The 25,626-nt window shown below is 45.9% G+C and overlaps 1 protein-coding gene across 5 annotated transcripts in view; it reads left to right on the top strand.

Annotated features, from left to right (window-relative positions):
• pde10a (phosphodiesterase 10A) overlaps positions 1–25,626 on the top strand; it is a 662,262-nt gene that overhangs the window by 307,265 nt on the left and 329,371 nt on the right. For 4 of the 5 annotated variants that reach the window (XM_070889659.1, XM_070889660.1, XM_070889658.1 and 1 more), the window contains one exon: positions 6,414–6,466. The exons of the other annotated variant lie outside the window; for it this stretch is intronic. In XM_070889659.1, the coding sequence (XP_070745760.1) occupies positions 6,414–6,466 (53 nt within the window). The remainder of the gene's footprint in view (positions 1–6,413; positions 6,467–25,626) is intronic. 5 annotated transcript variants of the gene reach the window in all.

The following is a 25,626-nucleotide window of genomic DNA, read 5'->3' as shown; positions in this document are numbered from 1 at the left end:
AGGGGTTTTATCCTCTGAGTTTGATTAGTTTATTTAATACATCTCCTCTTTATTTTAAATGCAGTTATCTCATTTCTAATCTCATCATCCAATGCCATGTCCACCTGTTCTGTCTCCCTGGTGAATACTGAAGCAAAGTAATTATTTAATATTTCTGCCATCTTTCTATCGCTGCCTGTGATATTATCCTGTCCATCCTGACTTTCTTTTTTTATTGATATGATATGCCTGGAAAATATTTGACTATTTTACTTGATCATTTAATTTCATAGTTCCTTTTTGCCTTTCTAACTTTTTTTTGATTTCTCTCCTAATTTCTTCACGTCCTCCCTTGCCATGCTCTCCACTGCTGTCCAAATGTCTCCTTCCTTACCCTCAATTTTTCCTTTGTTTTTATTCATCCATGGTGTCTCATTAGAGTTAAGCTTGTTCTTGTTTTTCAGCGGAATACTTTTTTCCCAGACTCTGTTGAACACTATTTTAAATGATTCCCACTGCTGTTCTACATCGTTGTTTGCCAATATTGTTGTCCACTTTATTTTCCCAAATTCTATTCTCAGCCCCACCAAATTGGATTTTCTCCAATCTATTACCCTAGTCTTCGTCAATTATTATCTTAAAGCTTGTAATATAATCATCACTATTGCCTAGATGTATCCCTACAGTTACTACTTTTATTTTTATCTGCTCTGCTTCATTCCCTATTACTAGATCCACCAGATGTCTGGTTGGGCATCTTACATACTGGGTTAGAAAGGGGTCCCATACACATTGTAGGAACTCCATTCCCTTATCCCATTTATTGTCTCTTCTGGCCAATTAATATTGGGGTAGTTGAAATCCTCCATTTTCCTAATTTGTTTGCATATTTCTTCCTCCACCTCTTTCCACTATTAGGTGGCCTGTAGACTACCCCTATTGGTGTGATTGATCCTTTAATATCTTTGATCTCTATCCACATCGATTCTTTTTTGTCTTGCTGATAGCTGCGTCACTTTTTTTTCCAGTGCCATTACGTTATCCCTAATAAGTAAAGCTATTCCACCTCCTTTTTCCCCTCTCTATGGGCTCAATTTTCCCCAGTGATTTGCGCTGTTTTTTTTGAGCAGGCTACTCTTTTTGGCCTAAATTAAAAATCCACGGTTTCCCCAATCAATTTGCACTAGCGTAACTCAGTTACGATTTTTTTAGGTACGTTTTTTTTCAGCCACAGGGGGCGTAACCTGCCACCCGTGCCAATTCTGGCCATTTAGACAAGTTTGGCCAGCTGAGAGTTACTCCAGTTCAGCTTAGGCCATCGTATGTGGCCTCTGCAGAAAAACCTTCCGGAGAGTTAAAGAAATCGGCGCAGGTAAGTGCAGCAGATGCCCGGACCTCAGCAGCAGGAAAGGTGAGAGAGAGGTGGGGTGGGGGGTGGGGGGTGGGGGCGAGAAGAGAGGGAGTGAGGGGGTGGGGTGAAGCCTATCGGTGTAGGTGTGGGGACTGGGAGGGAGCGGATCGGCAAGCCATTCGGCCTGGGCTAGGATCGGGACCAGGAGGGCACTTGGGGCCAGGGTCGGGCGGGAGGATCGGATCGGCAAGCCCTTCAGCCTGGGTTAGGAGCAGGGGGCGGGACCGGGAGGGTACTCTGGGCCAGGGGCGGGCGGGGAAGCGGATCGACAAGCCCTTCGGCCTGGGCTAGGGGCGGGGGAGTGGGACCAGTAAAGCACTCGGGGGTGGAGGAGCTGGAGCTGGACCGGCACAGGCAAGGGGCTCGGGTGGGCTAGGAGTTCTGGATTCGGCTAAACAAGCTGTGGGGTGGAGGGGGGGAGAGAGAGAAGAAAAGGGAGAGATAGCCAATCAAAAGATTTGGTGCCCGGGGGAGGGAGAGAGGTCACTTCCGCAATGTTGCGTTTTGTTAATGGAACATGATTCAGTTTTAATATAAAATATATTTTATTCAAAAGTTTACAATGTACTTAACTTTAATTAAATTATTCTTGTATCAAACTTTTACTTTAATATCACTCTTTAAGATCTCTTTAAAAACTTTAAGATCACATAAACTTGTAAATTTACATAACTTACAAAAAACTTTTAATTTGAGAACAGTAACAACAATAATAACAACAACAACAACAGCAGCAAAGAAAGGCTGCATCCATCTCTCATCCCCTTAGTCTAAGACCGCCTGCTGCGCTCGGTCTTCGACTCTCCAGCACCCCTGCCCGCAGGCGGTGGTGCAGTATTTCTGGGCTTCGTACCAAGCTTATTCCTTCTAATATCTCGGGTACTGCGCACCTCGAGGGTGGGGGGGCGTCAGCCTCAGGCGGCAAGTTGGAGGGCCCAGCTTGGGGCTCTTCAGAGGCTGGTGTGGGGATTGCAGTGGGAGTGGCAGTTGATTCTGTCAATGGGTGCGGGGTCTGGGCATGTTCCTTTATTGCAGCAGCTAACTCACAGATGCCGTCCCTCATGCACCTCAACAGCGTCTCAGCGGTCTGTAACATTCCCTCCCTAATGGCCAGTACTACCTCTGACATTCCCTCACTTAATGCCAGTGTCGTGGTTTGCACTACCTTTGACATTCCCTCCCTCATGGCCACTATTCCCTCGCTGATGGTCCCAGCGAGTGTTGTTACTTCTTCCGACAGTTCCACTTCCTCATCACTCACCTCCTCCTATTTGAGTTCTTTCCCTTTTGTTGTGTGCCACTTTCTCCTGCGTGGGACACTCATGGTGTCCAGGAGTGATCGGGTAAGGTCAATGCTCTCCGCACTCAATGACATCATCTAAACCATATCTGTTACACCCTGCATCTCAGGAGAGCATGGTTGAGCTCTCCTTCCCCTCCTCCCCATGGGTCTGGCTCGCACCACACCACTGGAACCTGCAGCCTGGGATGGTGGGGCCCTGGGTGTGCCTCGCTGCACCACACCACTGGGACCCACAACCTCGGAAGATGTGAAACCATGAAATGTCCCACCAACACTCAAACTACTAGTCACGCAAGGGGCTGTCACCTCCATGAGCGGCACCTTCTCCATATTCAGTACAACAGTGGGAGTTTCATCCACTCCACCCCCCCCCCCATGTTCTTGGTCTGCAGGGTTGGATTGTAAGATGTTCTCCTCTTCAGGCTCATCCTCGTCTGAATCTTCTTCTGCATTGTCAGGCCTCCAGTTCTGCAAAATATAACCGAACAGACAAATGGTTAGCAGCAGAGGAGGGGCGGGATGGGTGGCATGAGTAGGCTCACACAGCGCAGGCCAGGCAACAGGTTGATTTGAAGGGCCACGATGAATTTGCAGGACTTACCCTCTCCCTCGAGTGTGGGCCCAGCTTGTGCAGTACTGATTGTTTTTCTCCAGGCAGGACCCATCAAAGCAGTGACCCTCTCTTCCAAGGGTGTCAGTGGGTGCAGATTTGCCGGGCCTCCTCCTATTCGAGTTCTTTCCCTTTTGTTGTGTGCCATTTTCTTCTGCAAAGATGAAAATAAAACTTTTTAGATAGGGTGTCTTTCTGCTGCGTGGGACGTTCACAGCTGGTCACATTTGCAATTGCATTGAATAAATGAAAATATTACTTACACTAACTATTTGACCAAGGTCCTGCCATTTCTTTTTACACTGGCTTCCAAGTCTCGTGGTGTCCTAAATGCGCAGTAATCTTCTGCAACTTGGTTCCAGCGTTTCTTCATTTCTTTTTGTGGAACTTTTATGTGACCTCTGTTGGTATCTAGTTCCTGCCATCTGTTCTCAATCACAGTAACTAGTGCCTCCACTTCTTGGTCCTTGGTCCACGTTGCATCTTGTACTGCAGCGATTTTTTTCAATGCTCTCACACAGCACTCCTTCTCTCACACTCTTTAAAAATGGCCGATTGGTAAATCTGAGCTATACTGTCTCGATTTTTCTGTAGTCATGTCTCAGTAATCCCTACTATGGTTCCTCACAACGTATTATTGCTTCCAGTTCCCCTGTTTTATAGGAGCTGAAATTGCAGTCGGAGGTTTCCGACCTGAATTGCCTCTGACCTGAAACATTCTACGAATTTACCTGGTGGTCTGGGAGGAACGTGGGATTCCGTTGGGGAGGTCTTCTCTTCCCGCGCTACGAAGCGCGCTCCCGTCCTCCTGGTTCCCACGCAGAACGTTCAGTCACGTGTGACTGCACAGCCAATCAGGAACTGTATTCCACAGCTTTCTCATTAATAGCAATGAGAACTCCATATCTATGAGTTCTTATTGCTATTAATGAGTAAAAAAAACAAACACACTAAACACATGTAATAAAAAATAAAAAACACACCTCACATAATTAACATTAAAGTTAATAAATATCAGAGAAAAACATTTTAGAATTTTTAAAAAGTTTTAAAATTATGATTAAAAATAAATGTAATGTAGTGGGCAGGGTTTTAAAAAATAATGTGTTTTTTAAATTTCATTTAATTATATTTTTGTATGTTTTTAAACTCTTATGCCTGTAAAAGTAGGCTATACGCCTGCTTTTATCAGGCGCAAGAATTTTGAGGACATTTGCTGGGCAAGATATAGGTAAATCCCACAATCTTGCCCTTGTGAATCTCCTCATCTGATATGCGTGAGATGGAAAGCTGGTTTTCAGAGCATGTGCATTGTGCACTGAAAACTGGCTTTTGCGATGCCTTCTTGGATCCGTAGACACTCAGTATGGACTCGGGGAGGCCGGGATTTCCAGCCGTTATGAACACCATGTGCATGCTGGACAGACAGTTTAACTCATTTTTATAGCATTTCCTCTCACTTTATTGTTAACCATCTTTTTACACTCCTGTATTATAACTCTACTTATTCCCTGGCTATCAGTGTCCTCCCTTACTTTATTCTTTCCTATGCTGTCCTTTTCTTTTTTTTAATATTTAGGCTGGTTTCATTTCTTGTAGATCCATCTAGTTTAAAGCCTTTGCCACATATCTATTGTTCCTTTCTGCTAGGACACGCGTCCCATCCAGGTTCAGGTGGAGCTCCTTCCTGTCGCAGTACTGGTGCCAGGGTCGCATGAAAAGGAATCCCTCTTTCCCACATCAGCTCTTTAGCCATTTGTTAATTCTCCTGATCTGACTGTTTCTATGCCAATTTTCACATCGGGCAATAATCCAGAGATTATTACCTTCGAGGTCCTGCTTTTTAATTTTGCTCCCAACTCCTGATACTCCCTCAGCAGGACCTTCTCCCTGTTCCTACCTATGTCAGTTGTTCCAACATGTACCACGACAACTGGACTTACCCACTCCCTTTCCAAATTCCTCTCCAGCCTCCTCGAGATATCCCTTACCCTGGCACTGGGTAGGCAATGCATCCTTCAGGATTCTCGTTTGTGTCTGCAGAGGATGCTATCTATCCCCCTAATTATAGAATCCCCTATCACTATCATACATCTATTCTGCTCTTACCCCCCCCCCCCTCCCCTTGGACAGCCTTCTGAGCCATGTTGCCTTGGTCTGCATTGTGGCTGTCCTCCCGGCAGTCTTTCCCCTTGTCCTCACAGGTAGCGAGTACATTGTACCTGTTGGACAGGATGAGTGTCTGCGGGACTTCCTTCTTAACCTCTCAAGTCCTCGCTAACCGGCTCCTTAAGTCACGTCCTCCCTTTCCTGAACCTGTGCTTTCCTCTGGGGTGTGACTGTTTTCTGGATAAAACTATCCAGAAATTCCTCCTCCTCCCTTATGTTTTGGAGTGTGTCTAACTTGCACCCCAGCTCAATGACTGAGCCGGAGTGGCTGAAGGCAGAGACATTTCCTGCAAATGTGAGAATCCAGGAAAGTCTAACTCCCACATGCTATAGTCCTGATACATAGCCTGCCCTCCCATCTCTAGTCTTTTTAAAATGTATTTGCTTATTGAGAGCCTGAATTAATCTAATTAATTAAAGTTTTTATTCAAATCATTATTTATAGTTATATTAATTAATTTGTTTATCTAGTTAAGTTAATTTAATAAAGTATTAATAATATTTCCCCAGCTCTTAGTTTAAACTCCGAGAAATAAAAGTTGTAATACTCACCAACCAATCATCTTCCTGCTGTCCCGTGGAGGCAAAAGCAGCACCTCCTTCCCCCTCTGCTCCAAGTTCCCACTCTCTCCACATTCCCAAGTTTAACACCCTGTTTAAGTGTACTCCGTTTAAGATCTCTCTGTGCAGACCACTCTGTGCGTCAGCAGATAGTGTTTACCTTTCTACCTTTTATACAGCAAAATCATTCATTGGTAGCAGTTTTTAATTTTATTGGTCACCTTTTTGTTTTTCCTTTTAGAAATTGCTCAACAAGCAGAAACTCTACGCATTATTCACTCTTTTATCTATAAAGCATTGTAAATGCAGTGTTGTAACTCTCTGTCCTAATTATTTCTGAACTGCAATAACAGTCGCTCTCTCTGTTACTGTTTTCGCAGCTACCAGTGCTGACACATTTGGACTATATTTTGTGGGAGAATGTACAGATCAGGTAATCAAATAATATATGGACTGACCATTATATTGCAATATTTTAGAAACTAAGGGCTGCAGTCTCCTCCCATTGGCACCCAATTTTCCAACCTTTTATACTGCTATCCCACCCAAATTGGAGTCGGACAGTGAAAATAAATGCAGCCCTAAATGTCTTGTGATACTAATCATTAGTGAACTGTTTTGAAGTTTATCAGTCTCTACAAGTGGAAGTGAGTAGCTTACCTGTACAAGTTATATTGCAGAACCACTTTAGGAAGTGGTTGTGCTCATTTGACTTCCACCTACACTGGGTTTCATAAAAGACTAGAATATGGAGATGGTTTAAGAATGGACACAACTTCACAGCAAAATAAAATGCCTGATGATTTAGCTCATTAAATTACTGTTACATGGGAATCAGATAGATAAGTATGCATTTTAAATTAATTAACCGGGTGTATGCTAGGCAACATTGATGTTTTCATATCCAGAAACTGATGATTATTATTACAAAAGCAAAAAATTACAGATGCTGAAAAATGTGAAATAAAAACAGAAAATGCTGGAAATACTCAGCAGGTCTGGCAGCATCTGTGGAGCGAGAAACAGAGTTAGTGGGGGAAATATTCCAGGGGGTTAGCGGGTGCAATCAGTGGTGGGTCGGGTGGGAAAATCTTTCCTTAATCGAGCTTCTCTAAACTGCATTTCCACTAAAGATTCAGAATGCTCCACAAATCTCCATCCAGTCGAACCTCATTACCTCTCCCACCATTGACAGATCACTTCTGTCATCTCTACTTCACGTGCCATCTATTCCATCAGCGTCGGTGCTCTTGAAACTGTCTCACCTTGGTCCTCAGAATCCTACCACGATCAGCCCCATCACCAGCAGCACCAGGCACACCAGCAGCACCAACAAAAACACCAACCTTTCTCCGCAATCAACTGATGCTGCACAGAGCATCAGCACCCGACCACATTGCTGCCCAGGAGGCCAGTGCAGGCTTAACCATGGCCAGATTTACTTCACTTGACGCTATACACCCTGGCTGTCACATGATGCGCCAGGTTGGCACCACCCCACACCAGCATCATAAAGCCATTCCTACAATGCCCAAGCCATTCCTTTCACACTCATCACCATTGTCGGGGTGCCGTTATGTCTCACCATTCACTGCAACTCACTAAGCCACTTCCAAAGGTGCACACACATCTGTCCAAGAATGCAAAGTGTGGAAAATAAAGGCTTCAATGTTTGACACCACATTAACGGAAACTTTACTTAAACATTGCATGAAACACCCAAGTGTGTTAGTTGGTATGATTGAACTAAGATGTGGGTGAGTGTGAGAGGTAGCTAGTAAGATGGGGCTGCGATAATATAAATAGAGAAGGATGAATGGAGGTGCAAGGTAAGTTAATGAGAGTAAGAATGTGCAGGGGTAGGGTAGGGAAGGCTGAATTATGTAGATGGGATGAGCAGAACAGCAGGATGAGATTTTGTGTGTGGCTTTACAGTAACGTTTCGTGATCTACTGAGATCATTGAAAGGTTTGCGTCACTGCAGCCGAGTTCTCCTGATGACATCCCTGCTTGTGTCCTCCTGTGAAATATGCAACCAGGCTGTGTTGGTCTCCTGGGGAGGTCTCTTCCATCCATTGGAGGGAAGAGAACCTCTCTGTGCTGTGACTCCCTCTATAGTATCTGTAGGGAATCATGGGAGAGCCTAGGTGCAGTTGTGCACCTTTGTGCAGTACTTGTCAGTGTTTACAGCACCTCAGTGCTGTAGAACACTGACAGCACAAATGTAAAAATAAAGTTGGCCATGGTTCCTTTAAGGAAACCAGCTGATGACATGTCATCCAATGATGTCCTCAGTCTCGCTTCCTTCAATTGACCGGAAAACTCGCTGGACAGGATTGAAATACCCAATATGGAGAAAATCATTTTGAACAGCAGACTGGAGCCAGCAGCGAGACCGGGATCCACCACTGACGTTTCCCACCATGGACCCGCTGAGGTTGGTAAAATCCAGCCCAACTTTTCAGGTCAAAGACCTTTCATTAGATTAGGGGCTTACCCATTTTATCTCCGTAATTTCCTTTGTTTTGTAATTGGTTGCCTTGAATCATCCCTATTTTTCTTGGTACTTCTAAAAGCAGTATAAGAAGTTTTGATATGTTACAATTTTCCTGCATGGTTACATTTTCTTTTTATTCTGACTTGCTTCTATCTAATTATATTTTATATATAATATAGCAGCATTGTTTCCAACCACTAAACAACTCAAATCGTAGCTGGACCCATTCTTTAATATTAACCCTTCAAAATAATGTGGGCTGAAGATCAGAACGTGTGTTTGCAGCATCCGTCTTCAAGCATCACAATCAGAACAACAACTTACATATGTATAGCTCCTTTAACGTAGAAAAATCTCCTAAGAGGCAGAAACATAGGAAAAAAATGAACACATGCAACATAGTCCTCTACTGTAGTGGACTCTTTTGTATGATAGTAGCAAAGCAAATCATTCAGAGGATTGTGAATCTTTGGATTTATCTACCCCAAAGTGCTGCCGATGCTGAATCGTTGAATATATTCAAGGCTGAGATAGATAGATTTTTGGACTCGATGGGAATTGGGCTGGAAGTGGAGTTGAGGTCAAAGATCAGCCATGATTGTATTGAATGGCAGAGCAGGCACGAGGAGCTCTCTGGCCTACTTCTGCTCCTAAATTGCATGTTCTTAAAAAGAGTAATGAAGTGTATGAAATTGTACAGACAAGAGAGGTGGGGGCTGAAATTCACCGTCCCTGAAGGGACAGCTACCGCGGAGTTCGGACCGTCGACCGAAAAAATCGATCGGTCGCCGCAGTCAGATGATTTTCCCTCCCTCAGCTATATTCAGCTCGGGGGGGATTTGAGCGGTGTGCACTTCTGCCGGAAACGGCGTGGTGAAGCCGCTGTAAAGGTGACATTCCAGCGTGCGGGTCGCTGAAAAGCAGCAAGGACCGGGATTTTCAGCTGCAAAAAGGTAAGACTTTTCCCAGCAGTTCCCCCGCGAGGTATTCGAGTCGGTGCTCGAATGGGATACCGCTGGAGTGTTGCCGCAATCGGGGCCCTTTGGTAGGGAAATAATTTTATTATTTTTAGTATTTTTATTTTACAGCATCCACTGTATTTATCTTTTAATAGTTTTATTAATTATTGTTTTTATTTAAGATTACAGCATCGACTGTATTTATCTTTTAATAGTTTTATTAATTGTTTTGGCCCCATTCAACCTGCTGAGTGCTGCTCAGAAGTTCGCACATACTTTTGTACAACTTTCAGGTCTGACTCTTTAGTGGAGGCCTGTGGGCTGCAGAGACCTGCTTGGCACGGTTCACCCTGATGATGGGAGAGTGTTGGGAGAGCGACACCTGGTACACCTGCTCAGAAGCAGGGCGGCACGCAGAAGAAGGCTTCGCTGTCAGCACCGTGCAGAGGCTGCGGGCAAGGGAGGCAGCAGCCATGATTTGTTCATTCTGCGCCAGACCACTGTGTCCGTCATCTTCACCGGCCTGAATCAGGATTGTGGTTGGCTACTTGGGGACAAGGGATATCCTCTGTCCACTTGGTTGCTCACTCCACTGCGGAACCCCAGGACAGCGCTGGAGCGTGCATACAATGACGCTCATTTTGCCACCAGGTGCATCATCGAGCAGTGCATAGGCAGAGGTTCCGGTGCCTGGACCGCTCTGATGGTACCTTGCAGTACTCTCCTCAATGGATCACCATCATCGTCGTGGTCTGCTGTATGCTGCACAACCTGGCCATCATGAGGGGACAGCCGCTGGAGGTCAAGCCAGCAGTACCACCTGAGGAGGAGGAGGATCCCCGTCGCCCCAGAGCTAGAAGGCTTCAACCCATCGCCACCCTGGAAAGGCCGGGTGCAGACTGGCCAGCACCCACCTGGGAGGGTTCGTCCTCACATATATGGAGGTGCCTGACACCTCTCCTGCACCTTCCCTCCATGTATAATGTACTGGTGGTCTGTCAGGTCTCCCCACGTCAGGAAACAGTATTCTTTTTCTGTCCTCCACACCGTCTCCAGCTCCATATCAGTGAACCTGTTGGCTCTCTTTGCACCTCTTACACCAGCCATCCTTCCAAAACTCCTTCCCCCCCACCTCATGGCCTTGCTGCAAACCCTGGCCTTGGCTCATTAGAAATCCTTATCTGCATGCTGAATTTCTCAGTGGTGATAACGCTCAAATTAAGACAGCCACACTGCTGAAAAATCCACTTTGGAAGGGTTCATTAGCGCTGGAACCCATTTGTTCACTTTTGGAGCTGAATGTTGGGTGGCCCAGCCACGAAAAAATGTCAGCGCTAATGGCCACAAAAAGGTGGGAGCACCAGCTTTCCAGTAGTACTGAATTTCGGGCCCGAAGTGTTAGTAGTGTAAGGATTAAATACATTAAAAGTGAGGTTATAAAGGTACTCAGATATCAACAATGTAGTACTACCGGAATTGTTTTTCTCCTTCCATTAAAAAGTATTCATTGATGTATTTTTGAGAGGTAACCTGGTGTAGTTTTATTAATGCAGCTGAAAATAGTTTAGCAGAAAAAATAAGCATTTTTAGTAAGTGTGTCTAGTCCAACACCTGTGAGTAACCTGACTTAAAAACATTAAAAATTACTTTAAAAAAAATACTGAACCATTTATTAGTTTCATTTGTGTACATTAGTTAGTTTCTTAGTAAATTAAATATTTTTTGATGTGATAAAACTTTTAGAATGTGCCCACAGTGCCTTTGCACCTAAGAAATGAGTGCAATTTGCAAAATCTTCCTGAACTAGTACAATCAGCGGATTCTTGCAATGTGACCAGTTTTGTGAGCAGAGCCTGATCTGGGCGAATTGAATCTTAAACCAGCGTAAAAATGCGGAAAACACAAACATAAGTGGTTTTGGGCATAACTCACGTACATTTAAGGTTCCCAAATCTTTTGCGCTGGTTTGGCCAATTTTGCTTGGATTCATCTGATAGTAGCATAAACAAGTGTAAACTCGACCCTTTATGCCTCAAAACAAGAAAGGGCTGCAAACAAGCTAATGTACTGTCATTGGCCCACAGATGAAAGCTGAACTTTTAAGCTGGAATGCTGTACACATTTAGCCCCATTGGCATTCCTTCATTTTAATATTCTTAGTAAATTGAATTTTTTACAGAAAAGGGTCCATGTATAGGATGTGGTATTGAAATTTCCATTAGTTAATTGTGTTCCAATTTTGACTCCTCATACTGCTGCATAAACCACTACATATTCACTGAGCATTGGGTTGCATAGTGAATAAATAAATAATAGATGGTTGGAGCTGGTGTCCATTAGTATCAGTCTATTTAATCTGTAACTAATAATGAGCAGCTTTCACACATGATGCCTATCAACTGTAACAGGTGTATAATATTTTTCATTGTCATTCCAAGCATCACATGAGGTTAACCTTTTGAACTTCACTTTGATCTGAATCTAACTTTACTTTTGTCACTTTTTTCTAACTTAGAATGTATATTGAGGAAAGATTTCCTCTGCAATACATATAGCAAAATTACAAATGCGTACTTTTTGAAAGGACTTTGATTTTGGTACACATAGAATATGGAGAATTTTCCACCCATTGTGAGTTGGATTCGCATCAAACTATACCTGCTTGGTTGACAAAAAAATGAACAAACTTCAGTTTATTAGCCAATGAAATAAAATGAGTCAATATATTATTCTAGCTTGTTTACGTCTAATTGATGTATTATTGACAAGGTTTGTGGCTCTGAGGGGGTGGGGAGGGAGCAAATAACATCTGTGTTAAAATAACTAGTATTTAAATCTGGTGTGTACAACAAACTAGAAAAATCTAATGGCCAACATATAATGGAAAAAAGGGGGGAAATTTTAACCCCAAAAAACAGGTGGGTTGGGCTTGGGTGAGAGGTTAAAGAGTTTAAAAACTGAATCCTAACTCGAACCCGCCCACTTGCAATTTTAAATTTGAGTTTGCAAAAGCACAGTGCTTGAGCACAGAGCTTGGAGATAGAGTTAGGTGGATCGCAAGCAGAGTGGAAGGCCTTCATAGCGAGGGGATTTGAATACAGGGGCAGGGAGGTGTTGCTACAGTTGTACAGGGCCTTGGTGAGGCCACACCTGGAGTATTGTGTACAGTTTTGGTCTCCTAACCTGAGGAAGGACATTCTTGCTATTGAGGGAGTGCAGCGAAGGTTCACCAGACTGATTCCCGGGATGGCGGGACTGACCTATCAAGAAAGATTGGATCAATTGGGCTTGTATTCACTGGAGTTCAGAAGAATGAGAGGGGACCTCATAGAAACGTTTAAAATTCTGACGGGTTTAGACAGGTTAGATGCAGAAAGAATGTTCCCAATGTTGGGGAAGTCCAGAACCAGGGGTCACAGTCTGAGGATAAGGGGTAAGCCATTTAGGACCGAGATGAGGAGAAACTTCTTCACCCAGAGAGTGGTGAACCTGTGGAATTCTCTACCACAGAAAGTAGTTGAGGCCAATTCACTAAATATATTCAAAAGGGAGTTAGATGAAGTCCTTACTACTCGGGGGATCAAGGGTTATGGCGAGAAAGCAGGAAGGGGGTACTGAAGTTTCATGTTCAGCCATGAACTCATTGAATGGCGGTGCAGGCTAGAAGGGCTGAATGGCCTGCTCCTGCACCTATTTTCTATGTTTCTATGTTTCTATGTATGATTTTGCTGACCTTGGTGGGTCCGTGGCGGGTGAAGTCAATGGTGGGTCCCGACCCCGCTGCTGGCGCCATCCTGCTCTGAAATTGCTTTCCATTGATAGAGCTTCTTAAGAACATAAGAAATAGGAACAAGAGTAGGCCATGCGGCCCCTTGAGCTTGCTCCACCATTTAATACGATCATGGCTGATCCGATCATGGACTCGAGTCCACTTCCCTGCCCGCTCCCCATAACCGCTTATTCCCTTATCGGTTAAGAAACTGTCTATTTCTGTCTTAAATTTATTCAAAGTCTCAGCTTCCACAGCTCTCTGAGGCAGCGAATTCCACAGATGTACAACCCTCTGAGAGAAGAAATTCCTCCTCATCTCAGTTTTAAATGGTGGGCCCCTTATTCTAAGATCATGCCCTCTAGTTCTATTCTCCCCTATCAGTGGAAATATCCTCTCTTCATCCACCTTGTCAAGCCCCCTCATAATCTTATACGTTTCGATACGATCACCTCTCATTCTTCTGAATTCCAATGAGTAGAGACACAACCCACTCAACCTTTCCTCATGTCAACCCCCTCATCTCTGGAACCTTTTTTGAACTGTCTCCAAAGCAAGTATATCCTTTGGTAAATATGGAAACCAAAACTGTACGCAGTATTCCAAGTGTGGCATCACCAATACTCTGTATAACTGTAGCAAGACTTCCCTGCTTTTATACTCCATCCCCTTTGCAATAAAGGCCAAGATTCCACTGCCCTTCCTGATCACTTGCTGTACCTGCATATTAACCGTTTGTGTTTCATGCATAAGTACCCCCAGGTCCTGCTGTACTGCAGCACTTTGCTATTTTTCTTCATTTAAATAATAACTTGCTCTTTGATTTTTTTCTGCCAAAGTGCATGACCTCACACTTTCCAACATTATACTCCATCTGCCCTCTTAAGCCCTCCTGGCACGTTTCCCAGCCAATTAGAGCAAGCGGGTATAATGACATCATTGGATGGCGTGCCATCAGCTGGTTTCCTTAAAAGAACCATGGGCAACTTTATTTTGACATTTGTGCTGTCACTGTTCTATAGCATTGGGGTGCTACAAATACTGACAATCACTGCACATAGGCACAGGGCTACACTCAGGCTCTCCCATGACTCCCGCTGTATGCTAATGGCTGGAGTCACAGCATGCAGGGAGATTCTCTTCCCTTCCAATGGGCAGAAGAGACCTCCCCAGGACACCAACGCAGCCTGTTTGCACATCAAGGCACAAGCAGTGATATCGTCAGGAGGAGCTGGCTGCAGTGGTGCAAACCTTTCAATGATCTTGGATCACGAAACATTACCACAAAGCCACATTCAACCTCATCCTGCTGTGCCACTCATCACATCCCCATCACTCTGCCTTCCATACCCTATCCCTGCACATTCTTACTCACACCAACTTATCTTGCACCTCTACTCATCTTTCTCTCTCTCTTTACATTATCACATCCCCATCTCACTAGCCACATCTCACACTCGCCCTCATCCTTGTCCAATCATACCAACTAACAAAACACAAGGTTAGCCAATGTTCGTGTAGAGTTTCTGCTAATGTGTTGTCTAACATTGAAATCATTATTTTGAACACTTTGCGTTCTTGGACAGATTTGTGTGCACCTTTGGAAATGGCTTAGTGAGTTGCAGTGAATTGTAAGACATCAGGGAACCTCTGACTGGCAATGAGTGTGAAATGAATGGCTTGGGCTTTGGTGTGGGGTGATGCCAACCTGTAGCATCATGTGGCAGCCAGAGTGTACAGCATAAAGTGAAGTAAGTCTGGCCATGGTGAGGCCATCCCGGGCAAAAATGTGGTTGGGTGCTGATGCCCTGTGACCTGCGCAACATCAGGTGATTGCGGAGAAGGTTGGTGCTGTTGGTGATGCGAGTGTGTTTAGTGGTATTGGGGCTGATCATGGTTGAATTCTGAGGACCAAGGGCAGATTATTTCAAGGGCACCGATGCTGATGGAATAGATGACAGCTGAAGTTGAGATGACGGAAGCGATCTGTCAATGGTGAGAGAAGTTGCTCCAAGGAGGTAACAATGGATAGAGAGTTCACTGCAAACACTTGCAGTGACACTGACAAATTTGCTGGCGAACACAAATTTTTCCCCCTTTGTGTTTAGTATCTCAGTGGTTCTTGTTAAACTTGAGTGAACAATTTTGTCATTTTTCTCTCTAAATTAAGCAGTGGGTCAAACTAAGAAATTTAGTTAGTAGTCTAATAAATAGAGGCATGGCAGAGCACTTCAGTCCTGTCAAATGCACATTGTGTGCCATGTGGGAAGTCCAGGATGCTTCTTGTGTCCTGGACAGCCATGTGTACAGGAATTGATGTCACCTGGAGGAGTTCGAGCTCCGAAAGGCGGATGCACTGCAGCGGCTGGCGTCACTGCAGTACATCTGCAACACTGAGAGCATCTCCTCAAACGTGGATAAGCACGTTTGAGGAGGTGGTCATCCCGCAGCTTAAGGATTTGGAGGCAGAGTGGGAATGGGTGACAGCCAGGCCGACAAGGAGGATCAGGCAGGTAGTGCAGGAGTCCCCTATGTGCATCTCAGTTCTGAATACTGGTGAGGGTTCCTCTGGGGAATCCAACCAGAGCCAAGTCCATGGCACCATGGGTGGCTCAGCTGTACCGAGTGCGGTGGGAGGAGGAAGGTCAGAAATGCAATAGTGATGGGGGATTCAATAGTTACGAGAGCAGACAGGCGTTTCTGTGACTGTAGACATGACCCCAGGATGGTATGTTGCCTCCCTGGTGTTAGGGTCAAGGATGTCACTGAGCTGCTGCAGGACGTTCTGAGGGGCAAGGATGAAGAGCCAGAGGTCATGGTCCATATTTGTACCAGTGACATAGATAGAAAGAGCGATGAGCCCTGCAGGCAGATTTTAGGCAGCTAGGAAACAAATTAATAAGCAATGGTACTTCTCCAGTGCTTTGAGATGCCTGCTGCATATGGTCCACGTCTCTGAGCCATATAGAGGGTGAAGTATCACTACTGCCCTGTAGACCATAAGCTTGGTGCCAGATTTGAGGTCCTGGTCTTCAAACACTCTCTCCCTCAAGCGACTGAAGGCTGCGCTGGCACAATGGAGGTAGTGTTGGACCTTGTCATCAATGTCTGCCCTTGCTGATTGTAGGCTCCCAAAGTATGGAAAATGGTCCACATTGTCCAAGGCCGCACCGTGGATTTTGGTGGCCAGGGGGCAGTGCTGTGTGGTGGAGTCAGGTTGGTAGAGGACTTTAATTTTACGGATGTTTAGCGTAAGGCCCATGCTTTCGTACGCCTCAATGAAGGTGTTGACGATGGCTTGGAGTTCAGCCTCTGTGTGTGCGCAGAAGCAAGCGTCGTCCACAACGCTGCCTCCACAAGATCCTGCAAATCCACTGGGAGGACAGACACACCAATGTCGGTGTTCTTGTTCAAGCCAGCATCCCCAGCATCGAAGCACTGCCCACACTCAACCAGCTCCGTTGGGTGGGCCGCATGCCCAACACAAGACTAACCAAGCAAGCGCTCTACTCGGAACTCCTACATGGCAAGCGAGCCCCAGGTGGGCAGAGGAAATATTTCAAGTGCACCCTCAAAGCCTCCTTGATAAAGTATGATTGTACTGGAAAGGATACAGAGGAGATTTACAAGAATGTCGTCTGGATCGGAGAATTTTGGCTATGAGGAAAGATTGGAGATGCTGGGTCTGTTTTCTTTGAAACAGAGGAGGCTGAGGGGAGACATGATTGAGGTGTATAAAATTATGAATGGCCTGGATAGAATGGATAGGAAGGACCTGTTCCCTTGGCAGAGGGATCAACAACCAGGGGGCATAGATTTAAAGTAATTGGGAGGAGGATCAGAGGAGATATGAGGGGAAATTTCTTTACTCAGAGGGTGCTGGGGGTCTGGAACTCAGTGCCTGAAAGAGTGGTAGAGGCAGAAAGCCTTACCGCATTTAAAAAATACTTGGATGTGCACTTTATGGCCCCAAGTTTCCACATGATTTGCTCCTGATTATTAGGAGCAACTGGTGTAGAACGGAGTATCTTAGAAATCGGAATTCTCCACTTTTAGTTTGCCCCAGTTCTAGTCAGGTAGAGCAGTTTCACTTTGGAACAGAATTTATTTTTCAAAAGGGGGCGTGTCCAGCCACTTACGCCTGATTTCAAAGTTTCGTGAGTGAAAACGTATTCCAAACTAACTTAGAATGGAGTAAGTGAAGATTTTTGTACGCTCAAAAAAACCTTGTCTACACTTTAGAAAATCAGGCGTAGGTTACAAATTAGGCGTAGGGAACGAGATGGGGGGGGGGGAAGGGAAGTCATTAAATTCTACAATCCTTAGTTATACTTATACAAATATTATACAAATAAATCCAACCTGAATAAAAATTTCTAAGCAAAGAAAAGATTAAATAAACCATGTTCCTACCTGTGTGAAAGTGCTTCAGGCAGGCCTTTCATGTTGGAGACAGGCAGCGGTGTGGCGTCAGTGTCTCGACGGCAGCGGCAGCAAGCTTCGAGCTGAGCTGCAGTGCTTGAGGCAGGCCTTCATTCTCTTCATGGCTGGCCGCGAAGAAGCAGCACCGGACAGACCCGAGGTCATTCGGCCATGAGATATCAGCGGCGTCAGTGGCTGGCCGGCAGCCGAAGAATCAATGCAGGACACACGCAGCTCATTAAGGTTCTTGAGGCCATTCGGCCACACTTTAGGGGCGGCGTCAGTGGCTGGCCGGTAGCCAAAGATACAGCAGCAGCCTTCGAGCTGTGAGGGGGACTGAGGCCATTTGGACAGGGAGAGGCAGCCACATTGACAGTTTTATATTTAAATTTGCAGAATGGGTGCTGCATTGTCAACACCACGTATTATTGCAAAGTTGAATTGGCACTCTTATTTCTCCAAACACACAGTCCTTAATTTGCATGTACCAATGCAGCACCGGTTCTGCAAGTTTAGCAGTGAAAAGCTGAACTCACTGATTTCAGCAGGTGATTTATTCAGCAGTGCTGCTAAAAGCACTCCCTCACACACAGAAATATCAAAAAAAATTAAATTACAAGCCTTTGCAGGGGTCCAAGAAACAAATCTTCACTTTTTCTGCAGTATTTTTAAAAATGGCCGAGTGCCAATGTTTGCGTGAGACTGCGCGTGCGCGCACGCTCCAACACGCACGCGCAGGGTTGCCGGCACCACGAAGGTTAATTTAAATTGTACCCGCCCACTGCTGCATAGAAAATCGGCGCGAGTGTTAGGCTCCGCCCCCTGCTGCGAAGAACGCGCCGCGCCAAGCAGACATCGAGCTCCCAATATCATATTTTTTTTTAGGCGCAGTTTTTGGCGTGAAAAACAGGCGCCCAGCTCGGAGGTGCGCCGTTTTCACCGCGGGACGAAACTTGGGGCCAAAGTGCTGTAACATACAGGACTACGGACCAAGAGCTGGAGAGTGGGATTAGGCTGGGTAACTCTTGGTCAGCCGGCGCGGACGCAGTGGGCCAAAATGACCTCCTTCCATGCTTAAAATATCTATGATTTACAATGAGATCATTAATTAATCCAATATTCATTTATATAGTGCCTTTCACGACCACCAGACATCTCAAAGTGCTTTATGGCCAATTAAGTACTTTTGGAGTGTAGTCACTGTTGTAATGTGGGAAAATGGTTAAGAAGGCATACGGGATACTTTCCTTTATTAGCTGAGGCATAGAATACAAGAGCAGGGAGGTTATGCTCAAACTGTATAATATACTAGTTAGCTGTTATGCCACAGCTGGAGTACTGTGTACAGTTCTGGTCACCACATTATAGGAAAAATGTGATTACACTCGTGAGGGTACTACAGAGGAGATTTATGAGGATGTTGCCAGGACTGGAGAATTTTAGCTATGAGGATAGGCTGGGGTTCTTTTCTTGGGAACAGAGGAGACTGAGGGGAGACTTAATTAAGTTGTATAAAATTATGAGGGGCCTATATAGAGTGAATAGGAAGGATCGACTTCACTTAGCATAGAGGCAAATAACCAGGTGGCATATATTTAAAGTAATTGGTAGAAGTATTAGAGTAGAGTTGAGGAGAACTTTTTTCATCCAGAGGATGGTGAGGGTCTGGAATTCACTGCCTGAAAAGGTGGTAAAGGCAGAAACCCACATCACATTGAAGAAGGGCTACGGACCAAGAGTAGGATTAGTCTGGATAGCTCTTTCGGCCGGCACAGACATGATGGGCTGAATGGCCTTCTTCTGTGCCATAAATTTATATGATTAACGGAGGCAGGACGGGGGGTGGGTCGTGCTCTGCTCCCAAATGATGGATCGCTCATTTAAATATTACAATGAAGCTGGCATACTATGAGGCTGTGATCCACCATTTTAAATTTAACTCTGCTGGTTGGGTTTCCCTGGGCTCGGGAACCTGCCGGTTAAAGGGAGACGAGGATTTCTGGATCCAGGAGGTAAGTGCCTTTCCACTTATCTGCTGGATCCAGCATTCCTGCCTCACCAACACACCCCGCCCCCCACCGCGATCTCCCCGACTCCCCCCGAGGTCTCCGACCTCCCCACACGAAGTGCCTGATTTTCACCTGACCTCACCCAACCCCACCCCAAAGGCCTCCAATTCCCCTTTTACCTTCCGCCTCTGCCCCCTCGATTCCCTTCCCGACCCTCCCCCTCAAGTCCTTAAATGCCTTCCTCGCCTCCCACTCCAGCCCTTGATCGGCTTCCCTACTCCGGCCCTCGATCGCTTTTTCTGGCCGACCCCATCCGACGGCCTCCCGGCCCTGACGAACCCCCGCCACCTGATCCTCCTCTGACCACATCCCGATTATTTTCTGGCCTTGATCCTCCTCCGGCCCCAACCACCCCTGGCCCCCACAAGCCCCCCCTTTCCCCCCCAATCCTCCTCTGGCCCACAACTGCCCCCAACCACCACCCCGCCCCCCCAATCCCCCTCTCCCTCTTCTCTCTAGCCTAGCGCCACGGGCCTTCCCATCCGCCAGCCAGCATCTCTATCTGGCTGGCTGCGGGTGAGACAAAGATTGAAAATGTTAATCAGGCTCTGCCGTTAAATTCGGCAGGGCCTGGAGGAAATGCATTCTGTGGATTTCACAGCCGTTTTCCAGCTCCTCCATTTCCTACCCACCTGCAAATTTAAATTCCAGCCAATATCTACAGTGCTTTGTCAAATGACTGGTTTGAATTCACAGCCCTTGTTTGCATTGAAGCCGCACTGATAGTGTATGTATGTACATGCTGTTTGTAGCCATCAGATGGTGACATTGTTGGAGGCCACTGAGCAGCACGCACATGGTGCTGCTCTGGTATAAAAGACCAGCCATTTTGTGAGTCAGGCACTTTGGGCCGTAATAAAGCAAATGACATAGGAGCCCAAGGAGACCTGCCGAGGGGCAGTAGAGGAAGGTGGTTAGAGCAGTGAGTGCAAATTTATCTGCCCACACATGGCAATTCCATGCATAGAATTTACAGCATAGAAACAGGCCATTTGGCTGCTTATCCTCCACACGAGCCTTCTCACTCTATTTAGTTCATATCTCCCTATCCAATCCTTTCACTCTCATGTACTTATCGAGTTTCCCCTTAAATGCTTCTATGCTAATCACCACAACCACTCTCTGGCCCCAAGTTTCCACACGCGACGAAAAAGGCGCACCTCAGAGCTGGGCGCCTGTTTTTCGCGCCGAAAACGGCGCCGGAAAAAAAGTGCGGTATTCTCGAGCTCCTTGGAGCTCAATGTCTGCTTGGCGCGGCGCACAGGGGGCGGAGCCTACCACTCACGCGATTTTGTAAGTAGGAGGGGGCGGGTACAATTGAAATGAGGCTTCTTGGTGCCGGCAACCCTGCGCGTGCGCGTTGGAGCGTTCGCGCACGCGCAGTCTGAAGTAAACATTGGCACTCGGCCATTTTTAAAAGTACTGCAGAAAAAGTGAAGATTTGCTTCTTGGACCTCTGCAAAGGCTTGTATTTTAATTTTCTTGATATTTCTGTGTGTGAGGGAGTGCTTTTAGCAGCACTGCTGAATAAATCACCTGCTGAAATCAGTGAGTTCAGCTTTTCACTGCTAAACTTGCAGAACCGGTGCCTGCAAATTAAGGACTGTATGTTTGGAGAAATAAAAGTGCCAATTCAACTTTGCAATGGATCAACGTCCACCAAGAACAAAGAATTTCTTGCATGAGGAAGCCCACCATTGCATAATATGTGGTGTTGACAATGCAGCACCCATTCTGCAAATTTAAATATAAAGATGTCGATGTGGCTGCCTCTCCCTGTCCAAATGGCCTCAGTCAGTCCCCCTCGCAGCTCGAAGGCTGCTGCTGTTCTTTCTTTGGCTCCCGACCAGCCACTGATGCCGCTGCAATCCCATGGCCGAATGGCCTCACGTCCGCTCCTGATTCTTCGGCTGCCTTCGAGCCACTGACGCTGCCCCATAAGCGTGGCCGAACGGCCTAAAGAATTTTAAATCTGCAGCTGCGTGTGTCCCGTGTTCATTCTTCGGCTCCCGGCCAGCCGCTGCAATCCCATGGCCGAATGGCCTCAAGTCCGTCCGGGTGCTGCATCTTCGCGGGAAATGAAGGCCTGCCTCAAGCACCGCAGCTCAGCTCGAAGGCTGCTTGCTGCCGCTGCTGTCGAAACGAGACACTGACGCCACAACGCTGCCTGAAAGGCCTGCCTGAAGCACTTTCACACAGGTAGGAACATGGTTTATTTAATCTTTTCTTTGCTTATAAATTTTTATTCAGGTTGGATTTATATTGTATAATATTTGTATAAGTATAACTAAGGATTGATTGTAGAATTTAATGACTTCCCTTCCCCCCCCCCCTCCCCCCACCTCGTTCCCGACGCCTAATTTGTAACCTGTGCCTGATTTTTTTAAAGTGTAGACAAGGTTTTTTCAAGCGTACAAAAATCTTCACTTACTCCATTCTAAGTTAGTTTGGAGTACGTTTTCACTGTGGAAACTTTGAAATCAGGCGTCAGTGGACGGACACGCCCCCTTTTGAAAAAAAAATTCTGTTCCAAAGTGAAACTGTTCTACCTGACTAGAACTGCAGAAAACTAAATGTGGAGAATTCTGATTTCTAAGATACGCCGTTCTACACCAGTTGCTCCTAAAAATCAGGAGCAAATCATGTGGAAACTTGGGGCCTCCATATGGTAGCGAGTTCCACATTCTCACTACTCTGAGTAAAGAAATTTGTCCTGAATTTCATATTGGATTTATTAGTGACTACCTTATATTAATGGCCCTTTGTTTTGGACTCTCCATCGAGTGGATATGTCTACCCTATTGAACTCCTTCATAATTTTACAGACCTCTATCAGATCACACCTCAATCTTTTTTTTAGAGAAAAGATCCCCATCCTGTTCAGTCTTTCCTGATGGTTGAATCCTCTCAGTTCTGGTACGATCCTTGTAAATCTTTTTTGCACTTTCTCAAGTGCTTCTGTATCCTTTTTGTAATATGAAGACCAGAACAGTATAACTATGGCTAAACTGCACGGTCCTGCAGCTCTGGACCGGCTTTTTTGATCAGTTTCGTGCATGCCCTTTAACGGGGCAGCGAATCCCCCAAAAGAGAGAGAACATTGCTTATCAAGGTTCTATACTAGTTTAGCATAACCTCTCTGTTTTGATTCCTCTAGAAATTAACCCCAATGCTTTGTTTGCATTTGTTATGGCTTTGTTAACCTGCGTTGCTACTGTTAATGATTTGTGTATCTGTAAACTTAAGTCCCTTGGCTCCTCTTACCAAAATGCACCAGCTCATACTTATCTATATTGAAATTAATTTGCCATTTACTCGCTCATTATGCAAGTTTGTTAACATCATCTTGTATTTTGTCGCAGTCCTCCTTATCTGTAATACCAATTTGGTGTCATCTGTAAATTTTGATATTGTACTTCTGATTCCTGAGTCCAAATAATTTTTTAAATGGTGAAAAACAATGGTCCCAGCACCAATCCTTGTGGAACACCACTTCCCACCTGCCATCAGTCTGAGTAACTACCTTCAACCCCTACTGTCTGTTTTCTGTTTTGTAACCACTTTGCGATCCATTCTGCTACTTGTCCCCTGACTCCACAAGCTCTGACCTTAGTTATGAGTCTGCTGTGCCTTTTGAAAGTCCATGTGTATCACATCCACTGCATTACCCGTCTATTATTTCTGTTACTCCTTCAAAGATTTCAATAAGGTTGGTCAAGCTTGACCTCCCCTTTTGAAATCCGTGCTGACTTCATTATTATATTTTCTAGAGTTTTTCGACTGCATCTTTGAATAAAGATTCCAGTAATATTCCCATCATCGACATTTAACTAACTGGTCTATAGATCCTTGGATTTGTTCTATCTTCCTTTTTGAATATAGGAATAACATTAACTGTCCACCAGTCTGCTCACCCTCAAAGCCTCCTTGATAAAATGCAACATCCCTGTCATGTATTCAACCAGCATTGTAACCCATGTATAAACTGACCTAAGTTGTACACCGTGAGAACACTGACCACTAGGTGGGAGACACTCCTAACCTGGACCTTCAGGTAGAAAAGGGGAAGCTCCACCCACCTTCATCACTTGAGTGCTAAGGAATAAAGGACAGGTCACAGACTGACCTCTCAAGCATGGGCCTCGTGTGCATTTATACTGTGTAGTAAGGACGTATCAATGGCGACAAGAAACTGGGATTTAAACCACGCGAGCATGGCCACTAGCAGAACAGACGAGAGGTACTGTGTTAAGGAATGGTTGGGACAGAGATTCCACATTGTTAAAGCAGCACACAGTTCTCCAGGCAGACAAGGGCAATCAGGCATGCCCAAACATGTAGTCGAACCCCGAGGGGGAGTTCAACAGAGACAATGGCAAGCTGAACAGCGATTCACGCCATTGCAAGGGACAATGCGGCCAGTAATGGGGCCATCAACACCTGTTAATGGTGCACTCAAGGACAATAACAGGGGCAGTCAGGGACGATCGACTGGCAAGGGACCTTTTGTTTCAAACCGCAACTCATGCTGGAGGCGTGGAGGCATACATTCAGCCGGAGTTTGCAGAGATGAGCAAAATACCTGCAGAAATGGACACTGGGGGAAATCGCTGGAAGGTGAAGTTCAGCGAGTTCATGTGGAGCACGTATACAGTTCATACACCAGGACGCCACCGATAATGATGAAAGTGCTCCTCAGTGGCATCCCAGTATCAATGGAGTTAGACACAGGTGCCAGCCAGTCCCTGATGGGTATCAAACAGTTCGAAAAGTTGTGGGCATCCAAGGCCAGAAGGCCAAAATTATCGCTGATTGACGCACAGCTACGGACTTACACAAAGCAGATCATTCCGGTGCTAGGCAGCACCACGGTAGTCGTGACCCACAAAGATTCGGAGAACAGGTTGCCACTCTGGATTGTCCCAGGGGACGGTCCTGCACTACTGGGGAGGAGTTGGCTTGCTGTCATGAACTGGAAATGGGGTGATGTCAATGCAATTTCCTCTGTGGAGCGAGTATCATGCTCACAGGTCCTGGACAAATTTGACTCATTATTTCAACCCGGCATTGGCACTTTCATGGGAGCCAAGGTAGTGATTCACATAAACCCGGACGCCAGACCAGTACACCACAAGGCCAGAGCGGTGCCGTACGTGATGCGGGAAAAGATAGAAGGCGAATTGGACCGCCTGTTGAGGGAAGGCATCATCTCGCCAGTCGAATTCAGTGACTGGGCGAGCCCGATTGTGCCGGTGCTCAAGGCGGATGGGTCGGTCAGGATATGTGGCGATTACAAGGCCACCATCAATCGGGTGTCACTCCAAGACCAGTACCCGCTACCGAGAGCGGAGGACCTCTTTGCGACGCTATCCGGTGGCAAACTATTTTCAAAATTGGACCTGACCTCAGCTTACATGACCCAGGAGCTGGCGAGTGAGTCGAAGAAGCTGACCACCATCATGACACACAAGGGGTTGTTTGAGTACAACAGATGTCCGTTCGGGATTCGCTCGGCCGCCGCGATCTTCCAACGAAATATGGAAAGCCGCCTCAAGTCAATTCCAGGGACGGTGGTTTTTCAGGACGACATCCTCATTACGGGTTACGATACTGAAGAACACCTCCACAACCTGGAGGAGGTGCTACGTAGACTGGACCGGGTAGGTCTGCGACTGAAAAAGGCGAAGTGCGTCTTCCTAGCTCCAGAGGTAGAATTCCTGGGGATGAGGGTAGCAGCAGACGGGATCAGCCCTACTGCATCCAAGACGGAAGCGATCCAGAGAGCACCCAGACCCCGTAACACGACGGAGCTGCGTTCGTTCCTGGGGCTCCTGAACTATTTTGGTAACTTTCTTCCCAAATTGAGCACGCTGCTAG

This window comes from Pristiophorus japonicus, chromosome 9 (genome assembly GCF_044704955.1).
Source record: "Pristiophorus japonicus isolate sPriJap1 chromosome 9, sPriJap1.hap1, whole genome shotgun sequence".
NCBI lineage: Eukaryota > Metazoa > Chordata > Chondrichthyes > Pristiophoridae > Pristiophorus > Pristiophorus japonicus.
This window is presented reverse-complemented; position numbering and strand designations above follow the sequence as displayed.